Source organism: Knufia obscura, assembly GCF_036327395.1.
Source record: "Knufia obscura strain CCFEE 5817 isolate CBS 148926 chromosome Unknown scaffold_2, whole genome shotgun sequence".
Classification (NCBI taxonomy): Eukaryota; Fungi; Ascomycota; class Eurotiomycetes; order Chaetothyriales; family Trichomeriaceae; genus Knufia; species Knufia obscura.
Window position 1 is genome coordinate 433,042 of NW_027042688.1, and position 22,694 is coordinate 455,735.

General features: G+C 51.0%; 10 protein-coding genes across 10 annotated transcripts; 4 read left to right on the forward strand and 6 right to left on the reverse strand.

Annotated features, from left to right (window-relative positions):
• Positions 1-18: 18 nt before the first annotated feature.
• PMZ80_002024 (uncharacterized protein) lies at positions 19-1,725 on the reverse strand (the record flags this gene model as incomplete). Its single annotated transcript, XM_064870460.1, has 1 exon — positions 19-1,725. The coding sequence occupies one exon, from the start codon at positions 1,723-1,725 to the stop codon at positions 19-21; it is 1,707 nt and encodes a 568-aa protein (XP_064732913.1).
• A 445-nt stretch (positions 1,726-2,170) lies between these two features.
• On the reverse strand, positions 2,171-3,760 carry cys2 (Serine O-succinyltransferase; the record flags this gene model as incomplete). Its single annotated transcript, XM_064870461.1, has 1 exon — positions 2,171-3,760. One exon carries the CDS (start codon positions 3,758-3,760, stop codon positions 2,171-2,173), a length of 1,590 nt encoding a protein of 529 aa, XP_064732914.1.
• A 362-nt stretch (positions 3,761-4,122) lies between these two features.
• On the forward strand, positions 4,123-4,639 carry RPC19 (RNA polymerase subunit AC19; the record flags this gene model as incomplete). Its single annotated transcript, XM_064870462.1, has 3 exons — positions 4,123-4,230; positions 4,276-4,444; positions 4,515-4,639. The coding sequence occupies 3 exons, from the start codon at positions 4,123-4,125 to the stop codon at positions 4,637-4,639; spliced, it is 402 nt and encodes a 133-aa protein (XP_064732915.1).
• A 147-nt stretch (positions 4,640-4,786) lies between these two features.
• On the reverse strand, positions 4,787-5,391 carry NdufA6 (ndufa6 NADH-ubiquinone oxidoreductase subunit; the record flags this gene model as incomplete). Its single annotated transcript, XM_064870463.1, has 5 exons — positions 4,787-4,798; positions 4,853-4,960; positions 5,026-5,172; positions 5,229-5,290; positions 5,349-5,391. 5 exons carry the CDS (start codon positions 5,389-5,391, stop codon positions 4,787-4,789), a joined length of 372 nt encoding a protein of 123 aa, XP_064732916.1.
• A 224-nt stretch (positions 5,392-5,615) lies between these two features.
• On the forward strand, positions 5,616-6,479 carry HIS3 (imidazoleglycerol-phosphate dehydratase; the record flags this gene model as incomplete). The annotated part of the gene is made up of 1 exon (XM_064870464.1): positions 5,616-6,479. One exon carries the CDS (start codon positions 5,616-5,618, stop codon positions 6,477-6,479), a length of 864 nt encoding a protein of 287 aa, XP_064732917.1.
• A 590-nt stretch (positions 6,480-7,069) lies between these two features.
• VMA11 (v-type proton ATPase 16 kDa proteolipid subunit 2) lies at positions 7,070-7,734 on the reverse strand (the record flags this gene model as incomplete). Its single annotated transcript, XM_064870465.1, has 4 exons — positions 7,070-7,396; positions 7,450-7,532; positions 7,586-7,616; positions 7,669-7,734. 4 exons carry the CDS (start codon positions 7,732-7,734, stop codon positions 7,070-7,072), a joined length of 507 nt encoding a protein of 168 aa, XP_064732918.1.
• Positions 7,735-8,452: 718 nt separating this feature from the next.
• Positions 8,453-12,286, forward strand: ROM2 (RHO1 GDP-GTP exchange protein 2; the record flags this gene model as incomplete). The annotated part of the gene is made up of 3 exons (XM_064870466.1): positions 8,453-8,465; positions 8,543-12,132; positions 12,185-12,286. 3 exons carry the CDS (start codon positions 8,453-8,455, stop codon positions 12,284-12,286), a joined length of 3,705 nt encoding a protein of 1,234 aa, XP_064732919.1.
• Positions 12,287-13,110: 824 nt separating this feature from the next.
• On the forward strand, positions 13,111-14,541 carry PMZ80_002031 (uncharacterized protein; the record flags this gene model as incomplete). The annotated part of the gene is made up of 1 exon (XM_064870467.1): positions 13,111-14,541. One exon carries the CDS (start codon positions 13,111-13,113, stop codon positions 14,539-14,541), a length of 1,431 nt encoding a protein of 476 aa, XP_064732920.1.
• Positions 14,542-16,002: 1,461 nt separating this feature from the next.
• CPA1 (Multifunctional pyrimidine synthesis protein CAD) lies at positions 16,003-17,467 on the reverse strand (the record flags this gene model as incomplete). The annotated part of the gene is made up of 2 exons (XM_064870468.1): positions 16,003-16,289; positions 16,342-17,467. 2 exons carry the CDS (start codon positions 17,465-17,467, stop codon positions 16,003-16,005), a joined length of 1,413 nt encoding a protein of 470 aa, XP_064732921.1.
• Positions 17,468-18,478: 1,011 nt separating this feature from the next.
• On the reverse strand, positions 18,479-21,712 carry FDH1_1 (formate dehydrogenase (NAD+); the record flags this gene model as incomplete). Its single annotated transcript, XM_064870469.1, has 5 exons — positions 18,479-19,731; positions 20,347-20,673; positions 20,723-21,267; positions 21,316-21,491; positions 21,545-21,712. 5 exons carry the CDS (start codon positions 21,710-21,712, stop codon positions 18,479-18,481), a joined length of 2,469 nt encoding a protein of 822 aa, XP_064732922.1.
• Positions 21,713-22,694: the final 982 nt, after the last annotated feature.

The following is a 22,694-nucleotide window of genomic DNA, read 5'->3' on the forward strand; positions in this document are numbered from 1 at the left end:
CTCGTCGATTGCCCTCCTTCAAGTCTTCTGCTTCTTCCTAGCACCACCATCCTCCTCATCACTCAGCTCAGCATACACAGTCTTCGGCTGCGTCTTGCTCCAAGCTTTCGTGAACATCGGATCATTCTTCGCCTTATCAGCGTACTTCAACAATGCTTCCCTTGGATCCTCAGTCCTCATGTCACTGAATGCAACCCGCTCCTTGATATGCTCTTCGCTCGGCGCAGACTTAGCAAACGGTGTCTGCGCGGGCATATGCGGTCGTCTTGGATCTCGAGATTTTCCTGACGCGGTGAGGCCGATTGTGGGGTGGCGCGAGGCATAAGTTGAGGTTTGAAGTGCTTCGGATGTTGTGCCGGGGTTGAGAATTGCATCGCCTGATACACCTAGGTTGTCGTAGTCTGTTGTTAGGGACGCGTCGTCGTCGATGTGCCGGCGTTTTGGGAGGCGTGAAAGAATCGAAACTGCGCCTTTTGTGGAGGTTGTGGGGTTGAAGAGGATGTGTGTCTCGGCGTTGGCTGAGCCGGTGATGATTTGATTGAGCTTTGGATGCCACTGAACTGTGATCAATGGAATAGATGGCGTCACTGGTGTGATGAGCTCTGGCTTTAGGGTGGCTGGATTGAGAATATGCAGTGACCCGTCTGCGGAGCCTGTCAAGATAGCTGTCGAATTTGGAGCAAAAATGATGTTTGATGTTGGATACTGCTGAGCTGTTGAAGGATGAGACGTCCTGTTGATTGGCGTTTTGAGCTTGCGAATATCCCAGATCTTGATCATATCGTCTCCGCCTCTCGTGACTATTAATCGACCATCGGAGCTGATGTCTATTCCGCTGGTCCAGGTATCAGGCTTGTGCGCATCCCTGACTTCTGCAATCGGTCGGTGATATGGACCTTCGCCAGGCCACATGAGTAATGAGCCATCCAGTGCTGTCGATACAAGCATGCTCTTATTTCCTTCCGGCTCGAGACCCCATGCGACCGTAGTCATCCGACTTCGACCAGCGGCGCCTGCTTGTTTTGATTTGTGCACAATGATATCTTTCTGCTTCGTCCTCAAATTGATGTCCCAGATCCTCAACGTGCTATCTGTACCTGCCGTCACAAATTGTTCCCAATTTGTCGGATGCCAAGTCCCAGACGTGATCTCACTGACATGACCTTTCGTCATATTCATATCACGCAGATACATGTCGCCCTTCACCGTTTCATACTCAGTCTCGCCATCTCGTGACAAGATTCGTGCTTGAACTGTGGCACTGACCACTAGTACCTGGCTTCCAGTGCTAGGGTTGAACTTGACTGTATGTATGGGATGTGTCTCTGTATTAGCTGAGGTCTTGGTAGCCGTAGGGTCAACTGTTTTGAAAGCACGAATTGTATTTGGTGCCATCGATGCAAAGTCGTGGAATTTGAGATTGCAATCTGTCGAGCCTGTGATCATCCTAGCTCCAGCTGTATCTAGAGTTATGGATGTGACAGCTCTGTCGTGCGTCTTGAATACCAGTTCGTGGGATACTGGAAACTCGTCATCTTCGTCGTCGTCAGAATCAACCGAGTCAGCATCCTCGGTGTCTTCATCGTCTTCGTCGGATTTGCTCTGCTTATCCTTCTTCTCGAAACCCGGCCTCCGCGCCTTCTCCATCTGTGCCTCGAGATCATTTTCGGTGTTTGACCCACCAAAAGAGGTCGGTAGGTAGTCGCGCAACGCGTCCTCGTCCATGACGACGATATCAAGCGTACACAGTGTACTAAGACGCGATCTCAGGCTTGCTTGAGTTCAGCTGAATGAGAACTAACAAGGCTTTCGGGAAGCAGAAGTTACTATACTCGCAGGAAGCACAACTATACAGCAGTAAATTTTCCTACCTTGTGCGCAGAACTAGAGCGACATCACATTCGCTAGAGCTGCTATCATGTGTAACCCAGAGTCTACGCACACTATCTAAGTCCGAGATCAGATATGGTACTGTATATTGCACCACGAAAAGTTCAGGGACAGGCAGTCGTCGCTTGAAGAGGAAAATGTACGACATCACGTGACATGGAAATCAACTTGAGTTCGAGGTGACTAGCATTACCACGGAAAGATTTGTGCATTGTAGAAAGGGCTGACAATGGTGACGGGAATAATGTCAGACCTGGCATTGTCTAACTGAAGCTCTTCCTCAGCTCAAGAACTGCCCGAGGTTCCCTCCTATATGCTTCAAGTCAAGTAAGAAGGTATCATGTCCAAACAGACTAAGATCCTCACCAAGTTCAACATGTGTCACTGCTCTGTTGCCCGTGGCCTTCAATGTCTCAGCAATCTCCCTCTGCTGCCAAGCTGGGAAGAGAATGTCACTCGCCACACCCATTACTAACGTGGGATGGCTCTTCAACCCCATCATTCCCTTGACCAGATCTTGCGGCGGTCCCGACGCCACAACACCGGCCACAACTTCATCCATAGGCGCAACGCTCTCTTTCTCCTGGTACTTCTCGCTTGGGAGAGTCAAACTACAGCTCAGATCATCGCTGGCCGGCATAGCCTGTTGCTTCGAGAGTCGATCCTGGTTCTGCTTCCGCCTTTGTCTCATGCCCGCTTGATGCTCAGCGCCCAGATCAAACATATCCATCGCCTTGCTGATGTACAGCAACGAATTAGGATCATATTCCAGACTGAACTTCTCACCCGCGTGATCAAGGTATGTCTCAATCAAGAAGTCCGGACACAAAGCCGGTACTCTACTTGGGTCTGCACGCCGTCTTCCGAACCTATTCTCCCATTCGGGACCACTCCTGTACGTTACTGTCGCGATCTCACGCGCGAGTTTCATGCCCATATGTGGTGGCACAGAGTCGTAGTAGAATCCACGGTTCCACTTCGGATCCATCATCAACGCCTGCCGCTGCGTATGTCGCATAGCAATGGAATATGGATGAGACCTTGCGCAGCCCGAGATACTCGCGATACGACCGACACGATCAGGGAAGTGAACGCCGAACGCAAGACTCTGCATCCCACCCATACTTGCGCCGACGCTAGCGTACAGCTTACTTATGCCCAGCCCATCGAGTAGTCGTGCCTGGGCCCGAACCATATCGTCCATAGTCAGGATCGGAAAGCGCGTGGCATACCGCTTCCCATCTGTGGCATCAATACTACTAGGGCCAGTCGAGCCGTAACATCCCCCAATGACGTTCGTGCATATAACGAAGTATTTATCCGTATCCAGCGGTGCTCCAGGCCCAATAAATTTCTCCCACCATCCAGGTTTCGGATTGCTAGACGTAGAATGTGCGTGACTCGATGCTGAGAGACCGGTATGTAGAAGTATAACGTTACTCTTGTCACTGTCGGGCGTACCCCATGTCTCGTATGCTATGTCGAACTCCTTCAAACTGCCACCCCAATCGGTAAGAAACGGTTCCACCGAGTGAAAGATCTCATGTGCACCGGATGTATACGACGGCTCAGGTCCGCTCTCGCTTGATCTCCGCTGTAGTGCTTCTGTTTTCTGCTCTTGAGCATCGAGGCAGGGAAAGGACATGGGCGCGTTGGACGGCTGCCATGGTGGTTCTTCCGGGGCTTCTGCAGTTGCTGCTTGAGCTTTTCTAGGTGTCTGGGTAGTTATTGAGCGTGTCGAAAGCTCGATAGGTCTATTGTGCCATAGGAGTCGCTGTTGTCGAGGCGTGCATTTGCTGTGGTTGAAAGTGCTGTTGCGGCCGCGGCGGAGCAGACGTGCTGCTATTTGTGCTCCGCGGGGTGCTGACATGGTTGTGGGGAGTACTATAAGCGGCACACTTCGGTGTGGGCTGGTCAAGCAATATGAGGAGGAAGTCGACGGTTACTTAGGGGCACGGCGGGGGTGATACATCGATTACAAATGTTGTTCACCTTCGGCGGGCAAAAAGTGCTTTTCTGCGATTTTGACTTCACTTTCGGCAACTTCTGCAGTTGCATCACTTTTGAGAGCTCCGATTGGAGATTGTTTATTGATGCCTGGAAGCCTAGTTTTCTTGAACGATCACTGCAGATGCGAAACAAAAAGTACGAGCAAAGTTCTGATATCGTCCCGCAACCATTAACCAGCACTCAGACATTCGCGAAACTTTAAGTCGTGCTCAGATCGCGAACATGTCGAACAGCGCAGAGCGAGATACGGACATGGCGAACGGCGAAGCGAACGAAGAATCTGGCGACGAGCAAGACCTTCTACTAGGCGGCCTCGATAAACTGGTCATAGTACGTCTTTGACATATACGCGGCCGGTTCATACTGACTGTGTAGTTACCTGGACAAACATCACATGCGGCCTCGTTCCAGATCGAGAAAGAAGACCACACGCTCGGAAACTCGTTGCGATACTTCATCAATAAGAACCCCGATGTTGAATTTTGTGGGTACACAATACCTCATCCTAGCGAAACGAAAATGCACATTAGAATTCAAACTTGGGGTAAGTGCGTTTATTTAGTGACTGTTGCGCTTGCCGCCATTCTGGACCACTGCGACTGACTTCTTCATAGAAGATACCCAGACAACTGCTTTCGATGCTCTCAGAAAGGGCCTCGAGGATATGATCGAGGCATGCGATGTGGTGACAGACAAGTTCACTGCAGCCAGAGACGAGTTCATGGCTAGCAAACAGTAACCTTTCGTCCTATTGCTGTCGTTGCTGCAAATTCGAATCATGATGTCTAGTTTAGCGACGGCGTCAAGGATCTGGTTGTGGTCATTCTTTCTTCGATTCATGAAAGCTATGTATAGACAACGCCGTAAGAAAATCGAAGGTTGGCGATCAGTTTCGACCCTGTATACCCAGTCAGTGGCTCAATCTTCTCTGATATTGATTCGCACAACTCACCTCCAAGAACCCGGACATGAAGTTCCTCGGTAATTTCGCAGTCGGGTCTTCTTCTGATCTGAAGTACTTCATGATATGTGTCAATTGCTTCCAGTAGTTCATCGTTTCCTGCGTGCCTCGTATCAGTATAACTGCTCCTGCTGGCACTCTCGCACTCTGATGCAACCACGGACCTGAAACTCCATATGACTCTGCATGAGCAATACGTCCACCGCTTTCAGCTGATTGACAAATCTGTGCTTTTCATATTCCTGTCGTACTTTCGTCCGGATCTTAGAGACTGGCATGTTCAGAGAGTACATTTGTTGTATTTCTGGACCCTAGCCGAGCGTCAGCCCTTGAGACTTGATCCGCCTGCACCTGTTCCTTGACATACCGCCCGCAGCCACTCCCGGTAGGACCTGATCACTCGTCGCTTCGCATCGGTCCAATTGGCAGCTGTTGAATTGTCAGTTGTTGCTGCTCTTTCCTTTCCTGCTATGTTTGGGGCTCGTACAAGTCCGCGTCTTCTGCGCAAGGTATGATGGGTTGATCGGCATTGTGAGTTGGCTCCGTCACATAAGTGGCCGACAGAGGAGCGGTCAAGTCTGCGAAAGCCTACGGTCACTCGGAACTGAGGTGCAGTCGCGCTGGTGGAGCTCTGATGGCTACGGCAAGTGAGAAAGTGCGGACTTGGTACGTGGATGCAGCCATAGCATGCAGGTACCGTTTTAGCTTCATATTTTATGTTTCGCGAATCTCGACACAGCTCATGTCAATAGCCATGAACAACACCTCCTTCATTATCTACGACGATCCAATTCCGAGATACATACACTGCGAATACAACCAACCCAGCTCCGAAGCCAAAATGGGCTCAACATCCCCACCACAATCATCCCCAGCCATGTCCCGCCGCACATGTGCCCTGTCCCGCATAACCAACGAGACAAAAATCCAAATCTCAATGTCAATTGACGGCGGCGCCCTAGCACCCTTCGAACCATCAGAGCACTTCGACTCAAATTTCCAGAAATCAACAAAACACCCTGACCTCGCCGTTCCACTACCGGCTTCCCACCATGCAACACAGATTACATCAACCCAGCAGATAGCCATTGACACCGGCGTGGGCTTCCTAGACCACATGCTCCACGCTCTCTCCAAGCACGCCGGCTGGTCACTAGCTATCAGGGCCCGCGGCGATCTAATCATCGACGACCACCACACAACCGAAGACGTCTTCCTCGCACTCGGCACAGCATTCAATAAATGCCTCGGCGACCGCAAATCAGTCGTGCGATTTGGCCGGGGCGACGCACCCCTCGACGAAGCCGTCAGTTGGTCCGTCATCGACCTGTCGAACCGTCCCTACGCGGTGATTAACCTCGGTTTCACGCGGGAGAAAATCGGCGATCTAAGCACGGAGATGATCGTGCATGGTCTTGAGAGCTTTGCGCAGGCGGCGAGCGTGACGTTGCATGTTAAGTGTGAGTATGGGTTTAATAATCACCATCGGGCGGAGAGTGCGTTTAAGAGTTTGGCGGTTGCTTGTAGGGTTGCTTGTGAGAGGAGGGGGGAGGGGACGGTGGGGGGTGGGGATGTTGTGAGTACTAAGGGGGTGCTTGGGAGTAGTGTTAGTGGTTGATTTTGGGGGCTTGTAAAGTGTGTAACAGTTTGGAATTCCGTTCGGCAGATTTTACGAGTTCGTGGAAGCTGAACTTTAGATAGAACTAGTAGACTTTTTTTGTGGTTGCTCTCTCTTCTTTCTGTCTCGTGCCTCTCTGGGTCGACAACACTGTGCTGCGATGATGGTTACTGTTCTGAACAACACATCCTGACTTACTACACATGCTTGCATAGTAGAAAGTGGTGGACGAAGCCGAAGGTCAGTTTGATGGCCTCTATGTTCGCTCTGATCCAGATTGCCTCCTCAACCACGAAAGGCGGCGGAGACCTAAGCCACATGCGTCGTCAGTGTGAGGATTCAAGGTCGGACAGGTCCCGGCGCCTGAAGAACAGCTGTCGTATATGGTCACCGGTGGTAGCGGCTGTCATAGTCCACCAAATTCGTGCCGCCGTAGGTTGCTTGTTAGTGGTTCGATGAACGCAGGACGAGGTGTCCCGTGTTATAGTGAATCGCTTTTGTCATTGCTGCGATATATGCAAACATTCTATTTCTGCTGCTATTGGTCGTACACCAGCCGCCTCACAACCGTGGCACCTTTAAGTGCCCGATTATGCTTGACTCTTAGAATTCAAGATCAGCCCCACGATCAGCCCGTAGAGACCCAGTACTTCTCCGAAGATAAGTATCAGGACCATGCCCACGAATATCCTTGACTGCTGCATGTAACATCTCACACCCATGTCGCCCACTATTCCGATTGCATATCCAGCTGCTAGACCTGAGAGACCAACGCTGAGACCGGCAGCGAGATGCATGAAGCCAGTGAACAAGCTGTATGTTTTTTCGGGTGGCGGCGCCATGTCCCCAGCGATGAGCACAGCAATAACGAGAGCGTAGACGGCGATGATACCGGACATGACGACTGGGATGAGCGACTGCCGGCCTGGTTAGTCCCTGCTCTTGCCTGTCTCAACGCTCTTCGACTCACTTTCATGATGAGATCAGGTCGGTAGGTACCAACACCTGCAATGCCGATGCCTGATTTCGCGGTACCATATGCTGCACCGAGACCTGTTCCATGACTTAGCACGTGCATTAGCCTCCCGATCCTTCTCTAGACTCACATCCGAAGATCATAGCAGCTGCGATTCCCATCTGCGAATATGTCAGACCATTGTTACCACTTCCGAAGCTCTTTTCAACCCACCATGCCGAAGAAGGGTGCGAAGTTGGGAGACAGCTCACTGGCCGGATCCGCCAGTGTGCTTGCCATCGTGCCGGTTGGAGTTGTAGATATAGTAGAGAAGGTAATCCGTCGGGCGATTCGTCGAACACAGGTAGAGCAGACCGGTCAGGCGTGGGGAGTGTTGTGTGAGATAGAAGCGGATGTGAAGACCTCGAGTGAGAATGATCTTGATATCATTCGTAGTGGCAGCAAGCAGGCCTGCATCGACTATCCAACTTGGCAACTTAGGCGAGTACTAGGACGGCAGGTGCGCAGGCAGTTCTAGCCAATGACAAGGAAGGAACGGCACGAGTACAATCGACCACTGCAGACCACCAAGCACAAGCATCTTCTCACATGCGATCTTTGGCAAGCTTCGATCTAGTCAACCAACCACCATATCCTTCCCTGCATTTGGTATTATTCCTCCTATCTTTGATTCACTTGCATGTGTTGATACCTCTGTGCGCCAATATCACGGTTGTCACCCTCTATGCCGGCTTGACCCTCTAGCAGTATGACCAGTTGACGACAACCACCTCAACATTGTCCTCGATTCTACCCTGTTCCCGACTCAACATTTGTCTGACCAGCACCGATCATCTCATTCTCACCGCCAGACCCGACATCAACGCTACCAACCGAAGTACTCCTCGCCTGATAGTGACAGGTTGGAAAGAGCGAGCAGGACTGCGCAATACGTTTCCCATCTGGATCCACTCGACAGATCGCCAATGCGGGTGTGAGACCTACACAAGCAGCTTCGATGAGACGGCACTGTGCGTAGGAACAGCAACTGCTCGGACATCCATCGAGAACCTACCCGAGTTGAACAACATTTCCAACTAATCCGAAGATCCGGGTCTAGCCACCTCTTTGCTGAGAATGGCAGATTACGGCATGCAAGACAATCGTCAATATGGCGGAGGACCTAGGGCAGCAAGTTATGGCGCAGGAAGGGATGCTGCTTTCACCAACGTCTTCGGCGGCCCGCCGCCACCACGGTCGCAAACCATGACCTCGCAAACACAAGATTACCTCTCCGAACGAGCGCCCAGTCTGACTATACAGTCCCCGAATGGCTTGTCACCACAACGCGAACGCCAGCCCCCCAGACAGATGGCTGATGGTTATCCAAGAGCTGCACCCAATGGGTACGGTCCAGCTTCCGGCTTGCCGCAGGCTAATGGCTATCCTGCTTCGCGACCACCTGCCAACAACGCCCCACCTGTCTTCCAGGACAGAAGAGGTTATCCACCACCGCAGAGGATGGACCCGAGAGGCATGGGACAAATGCCGCCTTTTCAACAAAAGCCTGGCCCGAACCGAGTCCCTCCTCCTGCTCTCAACAACGACCCTTACAGGTCACGATCTATGGCCGGCCAGACTCCAATGTATCGCCCTCCACCCCCAGGCTTCCAACCTGGTACCGCTGGCTTTAGTCGACAGCAGCAATATCAAGGCGCCCAAGGTCCCTCTGCCATGACAGCTCAAGGCAGGCAGATACCTCAGCGCATGGGTGATGAAAGAGCTATGACAATGGGCAACTACACGACCGACCGAGACCATACACAATTGACTAGTGGGAGGATTGTGCCCGGACGCCGGCGAGAATCTGAGAGTGACCCCTTTGCTGCCGAAAGGAGTGCGACCTTCACCTCCGCGACCATGGCGAATCTACAGAATAAATACCCTGTCAAGACTAGGCGGCCGAGCGAGGGAAATATACCTGCAAGAGCCGTCTCCGCGGCTAGCGGCCACTCAGTTGGATCAACCGAGTCGACTTTGGTCAACAGCAGAACAGACAGTTTGAGAAACAGACCTTCTCAGCCCCAGCACTCATCGAGCAATTCAACAACTCAGACGGTCGTTCAGAGGCGCTCACCTTTAGTCTATCCGGCCTTGTTGTCAAGGGTAGCACAGGCTTTTCAAGAAAGAATTGGGTTGGGCGAGCGCAGCAAAGACGATTTCTCCTACAAAAATTCTTTCACGGGTGCGGAAGCTGTGGATCTGATAGCATATATCATCAAAACGACGGATCGCAATCTGGCACTTCTTCTAGGCCGAGCATTAGACGCGCAAAAATTCTTTCACGATGTGACTTATGAACATCGTCTTCGGGATGCTCCAGGCGAGGTTTACCAATTCCGTGAGACCATGGGTGAGACTGCGACGGCTGCAGACGTCAATGGTGTATTCACGTTGCTCACCGAATGCTACTCCCCGACATGTACAAAAGATAACCTATGCTATTCGATAGCGTGCCCGAGAAGACTAGAACAACAAGCTCGGCTGAACATGAAGCCTGAGCCAGGTCTACGGCACCAATCCTCCAAAGGAAGTTTGCATGATGGAGATCAAGACGACATCAAGTTGTGGATCACCAACGTTCCAAAGGATGTGTCGGACAAAGTGGACGAGAAGGAGAAGAAACGGCAAGAAATCATCTTCGAGCTTATGTATACGGAACGGGACTTCGTCAAAGATCTCGAGTATCTTCGCGATTTCTGGATCCGACCACTTCGAGCCTCTGCGCCTGGAATGCTATCACCCATCAAGGAGGAAAAGCGAGAGAAATTTGTGCGCACGGTGTTCGGGAATGCTTTGGAGGTGCTGGGAGTTAACGGGAAGCTTTCAGAAGAACTGTCAAAACGACAAAAGGAGCACTATGTCGTGCACAGCATTGGCGACATCTTTTTGAAGTGGGTACCCCTGTTTGATCCGTTCATCAAGTACGGTGCGAATCAGATGTACGGCAAGTACGAGTTTGAGAAGGAGAAAGGATCGAATCCTGCATTTTCTAGGTTCGTCGACGAGACCGAGAGACTCAAAGAGTCGAGGAAGCTGGAATTGAACGGATACTTGACGAAGCCCACGACACGTCTGGCAAGGTATCCTCTTTTGCTGGATGGTGTCTTCAAATATACCAAGGACGGCGACCCCGACAAGAAGGATATTCCGAAAGCTATAGCACTGATCAAGGACTTCTTGGGCCGCGTCAACGCCGAGACTGGCAAAGCTGAGAACCATTTCAATCTCATTCAACTCAACCAGCAGCTCAAATGGAACCCCGGAGAATATACCGATCTCAAATTGACAGAAGAAAATCGGGCGATCTTGACCAAGATGAGCTTCAAGAAGACTCCAACGGACAACGCTGAAGTGCAAGTCTATCTCTTTGACCACGCAGTCTTGATGTGCCGTGTCAAGACCATCAACAAGCGTGAAGAACTTCGAGTGTACAGGAAGCCAATACCTCTGGAGCTTCTTCTCATTGCAGAGATGGACCAGGTGATACCGAGGTTGGGAATAGCAAAGCGACCTTCGTCCAGTCTTCTGCCAGTAAGGACTACAACTCCTGCAGGGGCAAAAGATGTTCACCCAGTCACGTTCAGGCATCTCGGCAAAGGCGCATATGAACTGCAACTTTACGCCTCATCCAACATTCAACGTAGGAAGTTTATTGAACAGGTTGAAGCACAACAGACCAAGCTGCGCGAGAGAAGTAGCAACTTCTACACGAAGACTATTCTGTGCGAAGCTTTCTTCTCGTCACAAAATCGAGTCAACTGTCTGGTACCAACTGACGGTGGGCGCAAGCTTATCTACGGTACCGACAACGGTATCTACATTGCTGATAGGTGGCCGAAGGAAAAAACTGTGAAGCCAAGGAGGATACTGGACGCTACACAAGTATCACAGATCGACACACTCGAAGAGTACAGACTACTTTTAGTGCTCGCCAACAAATCTCTTCTCTCATATCCATTCGACGCATTGGACCTTCAGAATCAGAATCCGCTCGCCACCAGACCACGAAAGATCCAAGGTCACGCCAATTTCTTCAAAGCAGGCATAGGCCTTGGCCGCCATCTGGTTTGCTCAGTCAAGACATCGGCACTCTCTACTACTATTAAAGTGTTTGAACCGACAGAAGACGTGGCCAGAAGAAACAACAGAACTGGTATTGGCCGCATGTTTGCTGGTGGTCAAGATGCCCTCAAGCCATTCAAAGAATTCTATATCCCGGCCGAATCCTCCTCCGTCCACTACCTACGCTCCACTCTCTGCGTCGGATGCGCTCGCGGCTTTGAAGTCGTGTCTCTTGAGACGACCGAACGCCAGTCACTGCTCGATCAAGCCGATACATCACTCGACTTTGTGACACGAAAGGAGAATGTCAAGCCCATTCACATAGAGCGTCTGAATGGCGAGTTCTTACTCAACTACTCGGACTTTTCCTTCTTCGTGAATCGTAATGGGTGGCGCGCAAGACAGGACTGGAAGATTCAGTGGGAGGGCACGCCTCAGGCTTTCGCGTTGAACTACCCTTATATTCTGGCCTTTGAGCCAAGCTTCATCGAGATAAGGCATTTGGAAACGAGCGAATTGATTCATGTTATGACCGGAAAGAATATTCGCATGCTGCATAGCAGTACGAGAGAGGTGAGTTCTACATCAACTCGGATTCAATGAGCAAATGCTAACTTTGAACCAGATATTGTATGCCTACGAAGATGAAAACGGTGAAGACGTCATTGCCAGTCTGGATTTCTGGAGTAGAGCACAGCATCAGAAGGAGCAGGATTACAAGGAGTAGGTATCCTTGAGAGGCTCAGATGAGAGCAGTCGTGCAAGAGATCCAGGACGATATTATGCAGACCATCGTCACCTCATTGAATGATGTGTGGGAAGCGGTCGCCCGCCGGACACACTGAGAATGGTCAGCGCACACTTGCTGCTACGAGGGTGAACCGATACAAGATGAGATGAGAAGACCCAAGTCGTCCCTCACTACGCAATAGCCAAAGCGCCTGGCCAAGTCTTTTGATATGTACCATATCTGACCCCGACGCTACGGTTCGCCATTACGATCGAGCGCGAAGCTACACGGTCGAGGTTCTGGTTGATCGCAAGGTCACAGGTCCTGCCCGCACAGACACTGGCCACTTTACACCCCCGAATGAGCGAAGACGAGAACGAAGACGGGCGTCAGGCGATTGGAGCCGACGAATGATTCGGCGAGTCTGCGGGCAAGTCAAGCCACGGCACGGCGCAGCAGGCCAGATGTCAATGCACGACGTTGTGCTGTAGAGGAACAGGAGATGATGTAACAGGAAGAGAAACAGGACGACACGACCGACACGTCACGGGGCTGGAGGAAGACGATGTGACGAGAACCACCCTACCAACAAGAACGAGAGCAGTCTCCTAGCGAGCTTGCCATCATAGCGGATAGAGATAAAGATGAGGTCTGAAGATGAACATGAAGAATTTAAGCTATCCTCGTGCTGTCCTGTAGCTGTAACTTCCTTTCCCCTGCGTAGTCCTTTGCAGATTGATGCAATCCATAATCGGCACTCTCCAATTCGAGCCTGCGGAGTCCAGCATAACTTGCATCTAAAGCACTTTCTAACCCATGTTATGCTCTTCAGACTCGCGCTTCGCACCAGGCACGTCAAACCGACGCAGATAGCTACATGGCATGCGCTTGCCTCATATCGAGAATTCGCAACCTCGGCGCGCTTCAAGCAGGATGATTCTGTGTCGCTGAAGGTTGGTGGCAGCGGCTTCGTCGATCTGAAAATCACAAGACCAACACTGCCTCCTACTACCACGAACAGTAATATCCTTGTCCGTCTCCCACCAGGTCCGTTCCCCGAAGACAGCGACTCGAAAGAGCCAGATGTACTAGGTCACCGCGCTCAAGAACTATCGAGACAATTCCATGATACAACCGTGATAGACGTGCAATACCGTCTCACAGCACGACCGAAAGATGGACCAGCACATCTCGACCATCGCTTTCCCACGCCCATCCACGACATCTACACAGCATGGGACTACATCAGAGATGAACTGGCCTCGCACACCTCCACCAACACCAACACCAAGATCTGCCTATGCGGCTCGCACATCGGCGGCGCCCTAGCACTTACCCTCGCCCTTACCAACCCCGAGCAGATCCACGCGATTGCGATTGAGAACCCGCTAGTTGACTGGGTTATCCTCGATGAACTCGCAGGTGATGATGGTACAGTGTCGAGGAGAAGGACTACAAAGCGTGATCGTGATTTGAGGGAGGCAGCACAGTCACTCATCAGGTTACGGACGCGATTGTTTAGGACGCCGAGCGCGTATTTCGATGCGTTTGCGAGTCCGACGATGTTTCTTAGGGCGCCGGGACGGGATACACCGCTTACGAAGAGTGCGGCGGTGGTTGGTGTTGATAATGAGGCGGAGGGGGGGTTTGTTGACGGGGCGAGGATTAGATATAGGGAGGAGGAGGGGGAGGTTGGGATTGTGGAGTATGACGATCATGAGGGCGAGAGGGCGTACGGGCCATACGATGATGATTGGGGGGCTGTTGAGACGAGGAAGCTTAGGGAGGGGGAGTATGCGAGGAGGCATGGCGTGACGGCTTCGGACTCGGCGTCGACGGCTTCAAGTGAGGAGAGCTCATCGATTGGTAAAGGTAGTGATGATGCATCAGATGAGCGGTCAGACTCAAGCACAGACGACTCTGCTGAGTCTCCACGTCGGAGAAAAGTTCTACGCCGCTGGCCACCGAATGCGCAGCCGGAGGAAGTTACGCTGCCGTATGTGAATGTTTTCCTTACGAAGCCTGTGGGCAGCAGTGCTGCCAGTTCCGACCATACCGACGTTACGCCCATTACGTGGTTACAAGGCATGGAACTGGTGGAGCTGCTGAAGAGAGCTTGTTTCTGGGGTCGAGAGAGGAGTTTTGCTGAAGAGCGAGTCACTTTGATGGAGCGTGATTCTACTGCGAACCGGGTGGACCAACAGAAGCAGATGATAGAGTGGTTACGGACAAAATTTGATGAGAGTGACTAGCACGGGGCTGGTGCTCGCTGGCTGGCAAAGAATTTGTGAGTGCCACTCGTGTTATAGAATGATGGTAGGTACATGGACAAGGGTCTATAATATATCCTGAACCAGCCGACTGGGACTTCCTTCTAGCCAGCTGCGATCATTATTGGACGTCCTTAGCCTGAGGACCTGCCTCGCACGAGGCGTCTGGTACCAGGCGGCACCATCTATCAGCTATGAGAGATATACATTACAGCTCTGCAGGTCCTCGCAGGTCCTCAAGCCATCGGGTCTTACGGCTAGGTAGCAGTACTATGCACAAACTCCCCAGGTATATAAGGAGTACAGTCCCGCTTCCCTATCTGCGATGAACTTCCTTTTTCCATGCATACAACTCAATAGCAAGAACAGCTGTATACTAACCCCAACTTCACTAAACAACACCTCCACTACACCAAGCCCAAATCACAAGCTTACCTTACCATAACCCCTCCAAGTCAATCTCACATACCCATCACTACACAGTCACTCAGTCAGTCAGCCCCAATCACCATGGCCGCAACCACATCAAAATCGAAGTCAACAAGACCAGAATCACAGACCCAGACCCTTCAAGCCCAAATCTCCGACACCGCCCACGAAATTCTCACATACAAAACAAAACTCAACGCGTTCATCGCTCAGCGTCAACCACTCAAAGGGCAAGGTGTATCGCCTAAGCATATTGGCCTTGTGCATATGATACGGTGTGTCAGGGATACACGGGCTGTTCTGGTGAGGCTTGAGAGGAGGAGGGCGGATTTGGGGGTGATGGAGAGGCAGGGAAGGAGGTGAATATGAATGAGCTGCGAGCTGTGTAGATATGTGGGGATCTATTTGAGTATTTGGGGGTGTCTGAGGTTATCTAAGAATTGTCTGGAGGTCTTTCAGAGACTGTCTGAAGGTCAGCTAAAAGTCGTCTAAGGAGTCTTTGAAGGTTGTCTTGTCTGTTTGTGCTAGGTGGGAGATAGACACGCTAGACAGAGAGATACCCATATGGGTGGAACAGGATCTGTCTCTATCGTGACATGTCAAACTTAACTTTTTGCTTGTGCTGCAGTGAGGGAACAACGAGCACATCAGCTTGCTTCCAACGCACTCGCCTCGCTCCGTCCGAGTTTTTCGCAACTTAGAGTCGAGTCCTTAAGTTCCACGCCTCGCGAGTTCCATGCATGCCATTTTAAACCCACCCCCTAAATCCACGCCGCAAACTCATTTGGCGATGGCTGATCGATACATTACGTGGAAGGAGCCCATTGCAGCTACCAGCCGTACGATGGAGGTTCACTTTCATTCGAATCGGTGTTTCGTGCCACTTGAGATTGTAAATATCATGATATTGGCAGAGTGACTACTACCTCGCATAGTCACAATGTAACGCTGAAAATCGATAAACACAAACACCATCCCAATAAACTGATCTCTCATCTCTCACTTCAGCCTCAATCAAGCAGCCCCAGCAGCATAAACCTGCTGCGCTTGCTGACTCTGCTGCGCAGCAATATTCTTGATACCATCTGGCAATTCCACACCGACACGCTCCTTGCTCAGCAAATCGACCAGCAGTGGGTTCGGCAAGCTTTGTCGGCTAGGCGAGATAGCAGCTTGACTCTCCTTGTACTGCTTTACGTTGTCCACATACATGTCGAAAAGGTAGGAGCTGTCCATGGGACCACCCTTGGCTTCGGGGTGGAATTGAGTCGAGAAGATGGGGCGAGATTTATGGATCAGACCTGTGATATGTTAGTATCGCATAAGGTAAGTGGGGACTGGGAGGTCACTGACCTTCGTTGGAGTTGTCGTTCAGATTGAGGAAATATGGCTTCCACTCCTTTGGTAGGGTAGCAGCATCCACGGCGTATCCGTGGTTCTGCGATGTGATATGGCATTGCCCAGTCGTAAGATCCAAAGCAGGGATGTTGTGAGCTCGGTTTCCATACTTGAGCTTGATCGTCTTAGCTCCTGCTGCTAGAGCAAGCAACTGATGTCCCAAGCAGATGCCAAAGATTGGGATCTGCGAGGTCTCCATGAGTTTTCGGAGATGGTATACAGCATCCTGGCAATGTGTTGGGTCACCTGGGCCATTGGAGATAAACACACCATCAAAGTGATGAGCGACCTTATGAATCGGATAGTCGTATGGGAAGACAGTAGCACTAGCACCTCGGCTGACCAGACTTCGAAGAATATTCTCCTTAACACCACAGTCAATTACTGCAACATGGGCAACTGGGTCTGGCGCTGCAACGTGAAATGGGGCTTTTGTGCTGACTCGTCGAACCAAGTTGATTTGTTCTGGGTCGATGAAGGCTTCGTCCTCGTCCTGATCGTACTCTTCACCAATGGCCAATCTAGCCAAGCTAGAACCTTGCTCTCGCAAGTACGTCACAATGGCTCGGGTATCAACACCAGAGATAGCTGGCACACCCTCTCGAGCGCACCACTCTCCCAGACTTTCCACAGCGGTCCAATGTGAGTATTTCTCTGCAACGTCTGCTACTACTACACCCACAGGCTGTATATGTGGGCTTTCAAAGTATTTCAGTAGGCCAAACTCATCCCTCATGTTGGATGGTACACCATAGTTTCCAATCAGTGGCTGTGTGAAAACAAGGATCTGGCCTCGATAGGAAGGATCGGTCATGGACTCGGGGTATCCGACGAGAGAAGTGGTGAAGACTGCTTCACCTGAGATATTGCTTCGTGCTCCGAAAGATGTGCCGTGGAAGATCGGTCCGTTGCGGATAGTGAGTGTTGCTCGCTCGTGTGTTACTGGAGTTGCCTGGAATTGCTGTCGTCCGGGTATGGGCATAGCTCTTTCTGTGTTCTCGTGAACTGTCGCTAGTCCGCGTCGGAACGACGGCGAAGCTAGCTTTGAGGCCGTCGAGGGCCTCAAAAGTCGGGCGAACATGGTAATAGTCTGTCTTGTTCAAGGTTGTAGGGATATCCGTTGGACTTCTCGAAGTGTTTTTGTAAATTTGGCGGTTATTAAAGGCGGTGAGTCGGTGTTTGTCTCAATTGGCTTGAGCTTTCCAGAGGTGATCTTGTGGTTCAGTCAGTATATGGTCGGTATAGTGGCATTTGGGCATCGTACCGGAGATGTAGTCCTGCAAAGTCCATGTTAGCACACGCTACCATAATGTGTCACATAACAGCTAATCTCGGGGCGGTCTTATCTGCCATAGCTTGAGATAGTGGGCAACGTACCTGAGAAGTAAATGCTGTCGGCGATGTCATGAAGCGCGGTGAGCTGTGAACCGGGTAGGAGAGGTCTTCAGGAGGCACACATGGTACAATTGATCTGAAAATCCAATATGCGTTGTCGAAAACTTTGACTCTTGCGTATGTATGAGGGAAGGTACGCAGGTGGGACCGCTGTGATCGAGAAGAAAGTGGATCATGCAGTGATGCGGTGGGAGGAAAATCTTCGTTGACAAAAAAGCTGCAATCGGCTACCCGGTCTGAGAGCAACCAATCACAGATTCAGGAATATTGATCTTCAAGATAAGCTACATCACACTCTTTCAAAAGAAATATGGTCATTCTACAGGAATAATGTATCCAAATGGGCCGTAGCGCGTCGACGGGCGTGACCCAAAGAATCCATGGCTCAGAAGAAGTATGTACCCCTGGCTTAGGAGACATGATACCCGCAAGGAATATTGTGATCGGTACGAGGATCAGTACTCTCACAATGGCCGTTTACGAGGTGGTTCGGGATGCTCCCATTACTATGACCCGGGACGATGACCAGCCAGCATATTCCTGTGGCTGAAACCATGAATGGATTGCCAACCACGAACAGCTCCCCAACTGTATAGCAGCCAATATTCTCCAATCTCTGAAGGTCAGATGATACCCAGGTAGACAACTCCTTGCTCAGACCAAGATCAGCACAACCTCACCCTATCCTCCGAACACCTCACTTCCTCCATTTTCCTCTCGCAACATGCGCCCAGAGGTCCCTAGGCTTATCAAAGACCGCAAGACACTCTCGACATTCCCACTCCCTTTCATCCTCCCTATACCGCCGTACCATCTTATCATGAATATACTTCTCCTCTTTCCCTGTCCACTCCGGCCACACGGAATTGTCGCTCCTGCTAGTATCATCTGAAGGCTGTACACTCCATTTCGTCCGAACCTCCTCGACACTCTCATTGTCACCCAAAAGATCCACATCAATCGCCCTCTTACTCAGCATATGCGTGTCATACCGAACAATAAGGTTAGTATCAACGTCACTCTCCGCATCCCAATTCCTCCTCCCTTGATTGAACGCCTTAACAAGCGGCAGGAGTACACTCCGGTTCCCCTTCCGCACCTCACAGCTTCCATCACCAGTCTCAGCCCACACCTTCGTCCGCTTGAAATTCCGAATCAGCCGTATTAGATCGGCTCGGTACTTTCTGTGGTTCTTGTCATTGCGGCTCAGACTCAGATCCAGCCGCACGCTCTCCAATGGTGTCTCGCGTAGTTCAGGCCATATCCCGATCAACCGCTTCAGATTCCGCCACTGCTCCTTACCGTGGTGCGAGATGTACACGTCGAAGCAGTCGGGTGTCATTATGCCTCTGCCCATGATTTTGAGGCTGAGGACAAGATGTTTGATAGATGACAAATGCCAGTCGAATTTGTCGTCAATTTGGATTATTTGGGGGGCGCCCATGAATTCGATGCTGCCTGGCTTGTACCGTTCGAGGTCGCTGATTGTGATCGTGTGTTCAATGGCGTCGAAGTATGGCCAGGCCTCTCCATAAATCTGCTTGTTGAGAAGGAGGATGTTCTTCACGCCAGGAAGACGGCCATGTTCTGGACATGGTGTGCAAACCCATTGGTAGATTTGGAACCGTAGTTCTGGCGGAAGCTCTAGTAGACACGATTTTGATGGTGAGATCTGGTTGATGATCCCATGTTTCGCGCGTCTGAGATGGTACTGACCTCGTCGTCTGGTCAAGGTGATGCGTGATTTGGTCCTAGTCAACTGGGTGTCTCGTAGTAGTTTGAAATTGGTGAAGTAGCTATCCAACAACAGTTTCGAGCTATTGAGATGCCCACCAAGCACCTGAGGTGCAATCAGTTGAAAGAAACCGTAGAAGGTAAGAAAGATTCGGAGGCCGAGAGGTGTATCAATACTCGTAGGCATGGTAAGTATTAGGCTGAGGTCGTAGCTGTCTGTACATCGGTAAGCATTTCATGGAGTGGGAACCTGCAGAAATGTATTGTGTTGTGAGCAAGTTATATTATGTCTTCATAAACGAATGTGTTCTAGATATGGATATTGATAGCTCACTAAGACACATCATCGTCAGTAGTATCAACAGTGAAAGTGCATGATGGAGGTTGACAATCGAGTGTTGCCTGCAGCAATGTGGTTCACCAATGGCAAGTCTAATCCTTGGCTGTTCGTCAAGCACTGCATTGCAGGTCCGCATTTGGAGCCCGATTGATTTAGCAGCACCACCGTGCAGCTGTGGCTGATTAGTCGCTCCTTTATGTAGGAGATCGTGACAGACTCAAAGTATAGAGGAGTAGGCAGGCGCTCGTATAAATCTGGATAGCAAATGCATAACAGATCTGAAACTGAAGAATGATCAGAAAGAACGGAAAGTAATGGCAGTCAAATCCAGCTCCCAGTCAAGTTTCGGTCCTAAATGCTTGGCACGGAGACTTTTAGCGCCCCGCCATATGACAATACTGGTCGCATGTCACATCTTCATAGCAGACAAGATTGTTCTCAACTCATAACCATTATGCATCAGGAATCGTCTATCATCTCTTATCGCTGACCATAAGCCTTGGTTGCATAGTCACCACCAATAACGATCAGGTCTTCCTTCCTGTAGTCATGCTTGCCTGAGAAGTAGCTTTCCAAGATAGCCTTGGTACCAGCTGCGTATCTTTCTTGAGCATCAATGGAGGTACCAGACATGTGAGGGACCATGGCATTTCCGCCACCCCACTGGTTTCGTGCATATCGCAGTGGGTGCTCCTTGGGCGCTGGTTGTGGGAACCAGACGTCACCACCGTAGCCGTTCAGCTGGCCGCTCTTCAGGGCCTCTGCGACATCCTCCTTGACGACGATGGCACCTCGAGCGGTGTTGACGAGCCATGCGCCTATACAAAGTTAGCCGGGTTGCAAACAGAAACATAGATAAAGACATACCCTTCTTCATCTTAGAGATGAGTTCCTTATTGAAGAGACCTCGGGTCTTCTCGTGTAGCGGGCAGTTGATGGTGACCACATCACACTGTCCCAACATCTCTTCCAGATCTTCTACACGTCTGCATCCGATCTCTTTCTCAATCTCAGGCTTAAGTGGCTGGTAGTCGAAGTATAGAAGCTCCTTGCAGTCGAATGGCTTCAGTCTGCGCAGGACACGCTCACCAATTCGACCAACTGCGACTGTACCGACAACCTTGTTCTCCAAGTCGAATTCGTTCTTTGCAACCTCAGCGACGTTCCAGTCACCTCGGTCGATCATCTCGTGGGCTGGAACGAAGTTTCGGACGAGGTTGAGGATGGTCATGACGACGTGCTCGGCGACGGAAACGACGTTGGAGCCGGTGACCTCGGCGACGGTGATACCGCCATTGGTCTTGTTGGCAGCGTTGAGGTCGACGTGGTCGGAACCGATACCGGCAGTGACGGCAATCTTGAGGTTCTTGGCCTTGGCCAGTCGTTCTGCGGTCAAATAACCTGGGTGGAAGCTGTAGTTGTTAGCCGCGCGTTCGTTGTTGTTCAAGATGCTGTCTTACGGTGTGGTAATGATAACCTCGGCATCGACGAGGTGCTTGTCAAATTCTGAGCCCTCGCCTTCCTTGTCGGAAGTGGTAACGAGCTCGTGACCTTTCTCCTCGAGCCATTTCCGGAGACCAAGCTCGTTTTCTGTGGTACCTAGTAGTCTGGGTTGTTGTTTGGCATGCTCGAAGCCCTGTCATAGCTTAGCATTGTACTTTTCTGTGTCCTGGTGACCTTGCTGCTTACATCGTAGAGAACAAGCAATACTTTGCCCTGTCGAGACGCAGTCGCCGTTAGTGATCTGGAGAAGTTGGTGCCAAAGGCCTTGGGAACAGCTCGGCGCGAGAAATGCGGGGAAGCAGCTCCAGATAAGAGACTGCTGGCTGGGCGTGCTAAAGATCGTGCAAATACCATTTTGACTGCTTAATATAAAAGACCGGAGACAGATAGCAGGAGGAAAGAACTGCTCTGAGGCTCAAGGAAAAGAGCTCGTTCGGAGAGACGGGATGTGAGTGCTTGTTATGTATCGAGGTAGCTCGGAAGCTTGTGGATCTGCGGTGTGAGAACCATAATCAGTCATCCGTACGTCACTAACATTGGCTGGCTCGGACAAGTGATTGCGGAGGTGATAGGCGCTGGGATCTGGCCGGACGCTGCAAGCTCAACCTCCCAGTCTAGCTCACAGCAACCCCCGAGGAGGAAGGTAGATTGATGCATAGATAGGGTTGGTGATAGCTGCTTACCTCTGCTGTCTCTGCTGTTGCGGGGGAGGGTCGCCTCGAACTAGCCTTGCTAATCGTTTAGGCTGCCGATGTAACGAGTACTATTTGGGATACGTAAACAAATGGATGTGTTCTCAGAGGGTGAAGTATCAAGAAATTCCTCAATACGGAGGACATCCCTCCTCTATATACTTGAGCATTTCTTCTCGTGAACTTCCCCACTGCCCACCATGATCCTCAACAGCAGTGACGAACGACTGCTACCACGGCTCCATGATACACAGCATTCAGAAATCTCAAATCGCGAGACCTCTGGCATCGTTTAGCTTGTTCCCCTCTTCTCTCCACCAACCTCTCCACTTGTTCTTCAACTCGCGAAGACGCGCAGCTCGTCCGAGTTGTATTATTGCCGCATAAACATTCTGCAGAGTGCCGGCACTTCTCGACGCGCAGGCTCAGGCACTAACACACTACTGTGGGCACGACAACACTATATGCAGATAGGTGAGCTGTTTGGACAAGCATTTTCGGCACAAATTCGTCCGCTGTCGAGATGCGGAGGACACGGATCTAGTGTGAACAGCCTACGAACATAAACATTATCAAGGTCTTGGCCAGTCGGAGGAAGAGATCCTACCGCTTTTCGGAGCATAAGATGTTGCCTATCGATATTC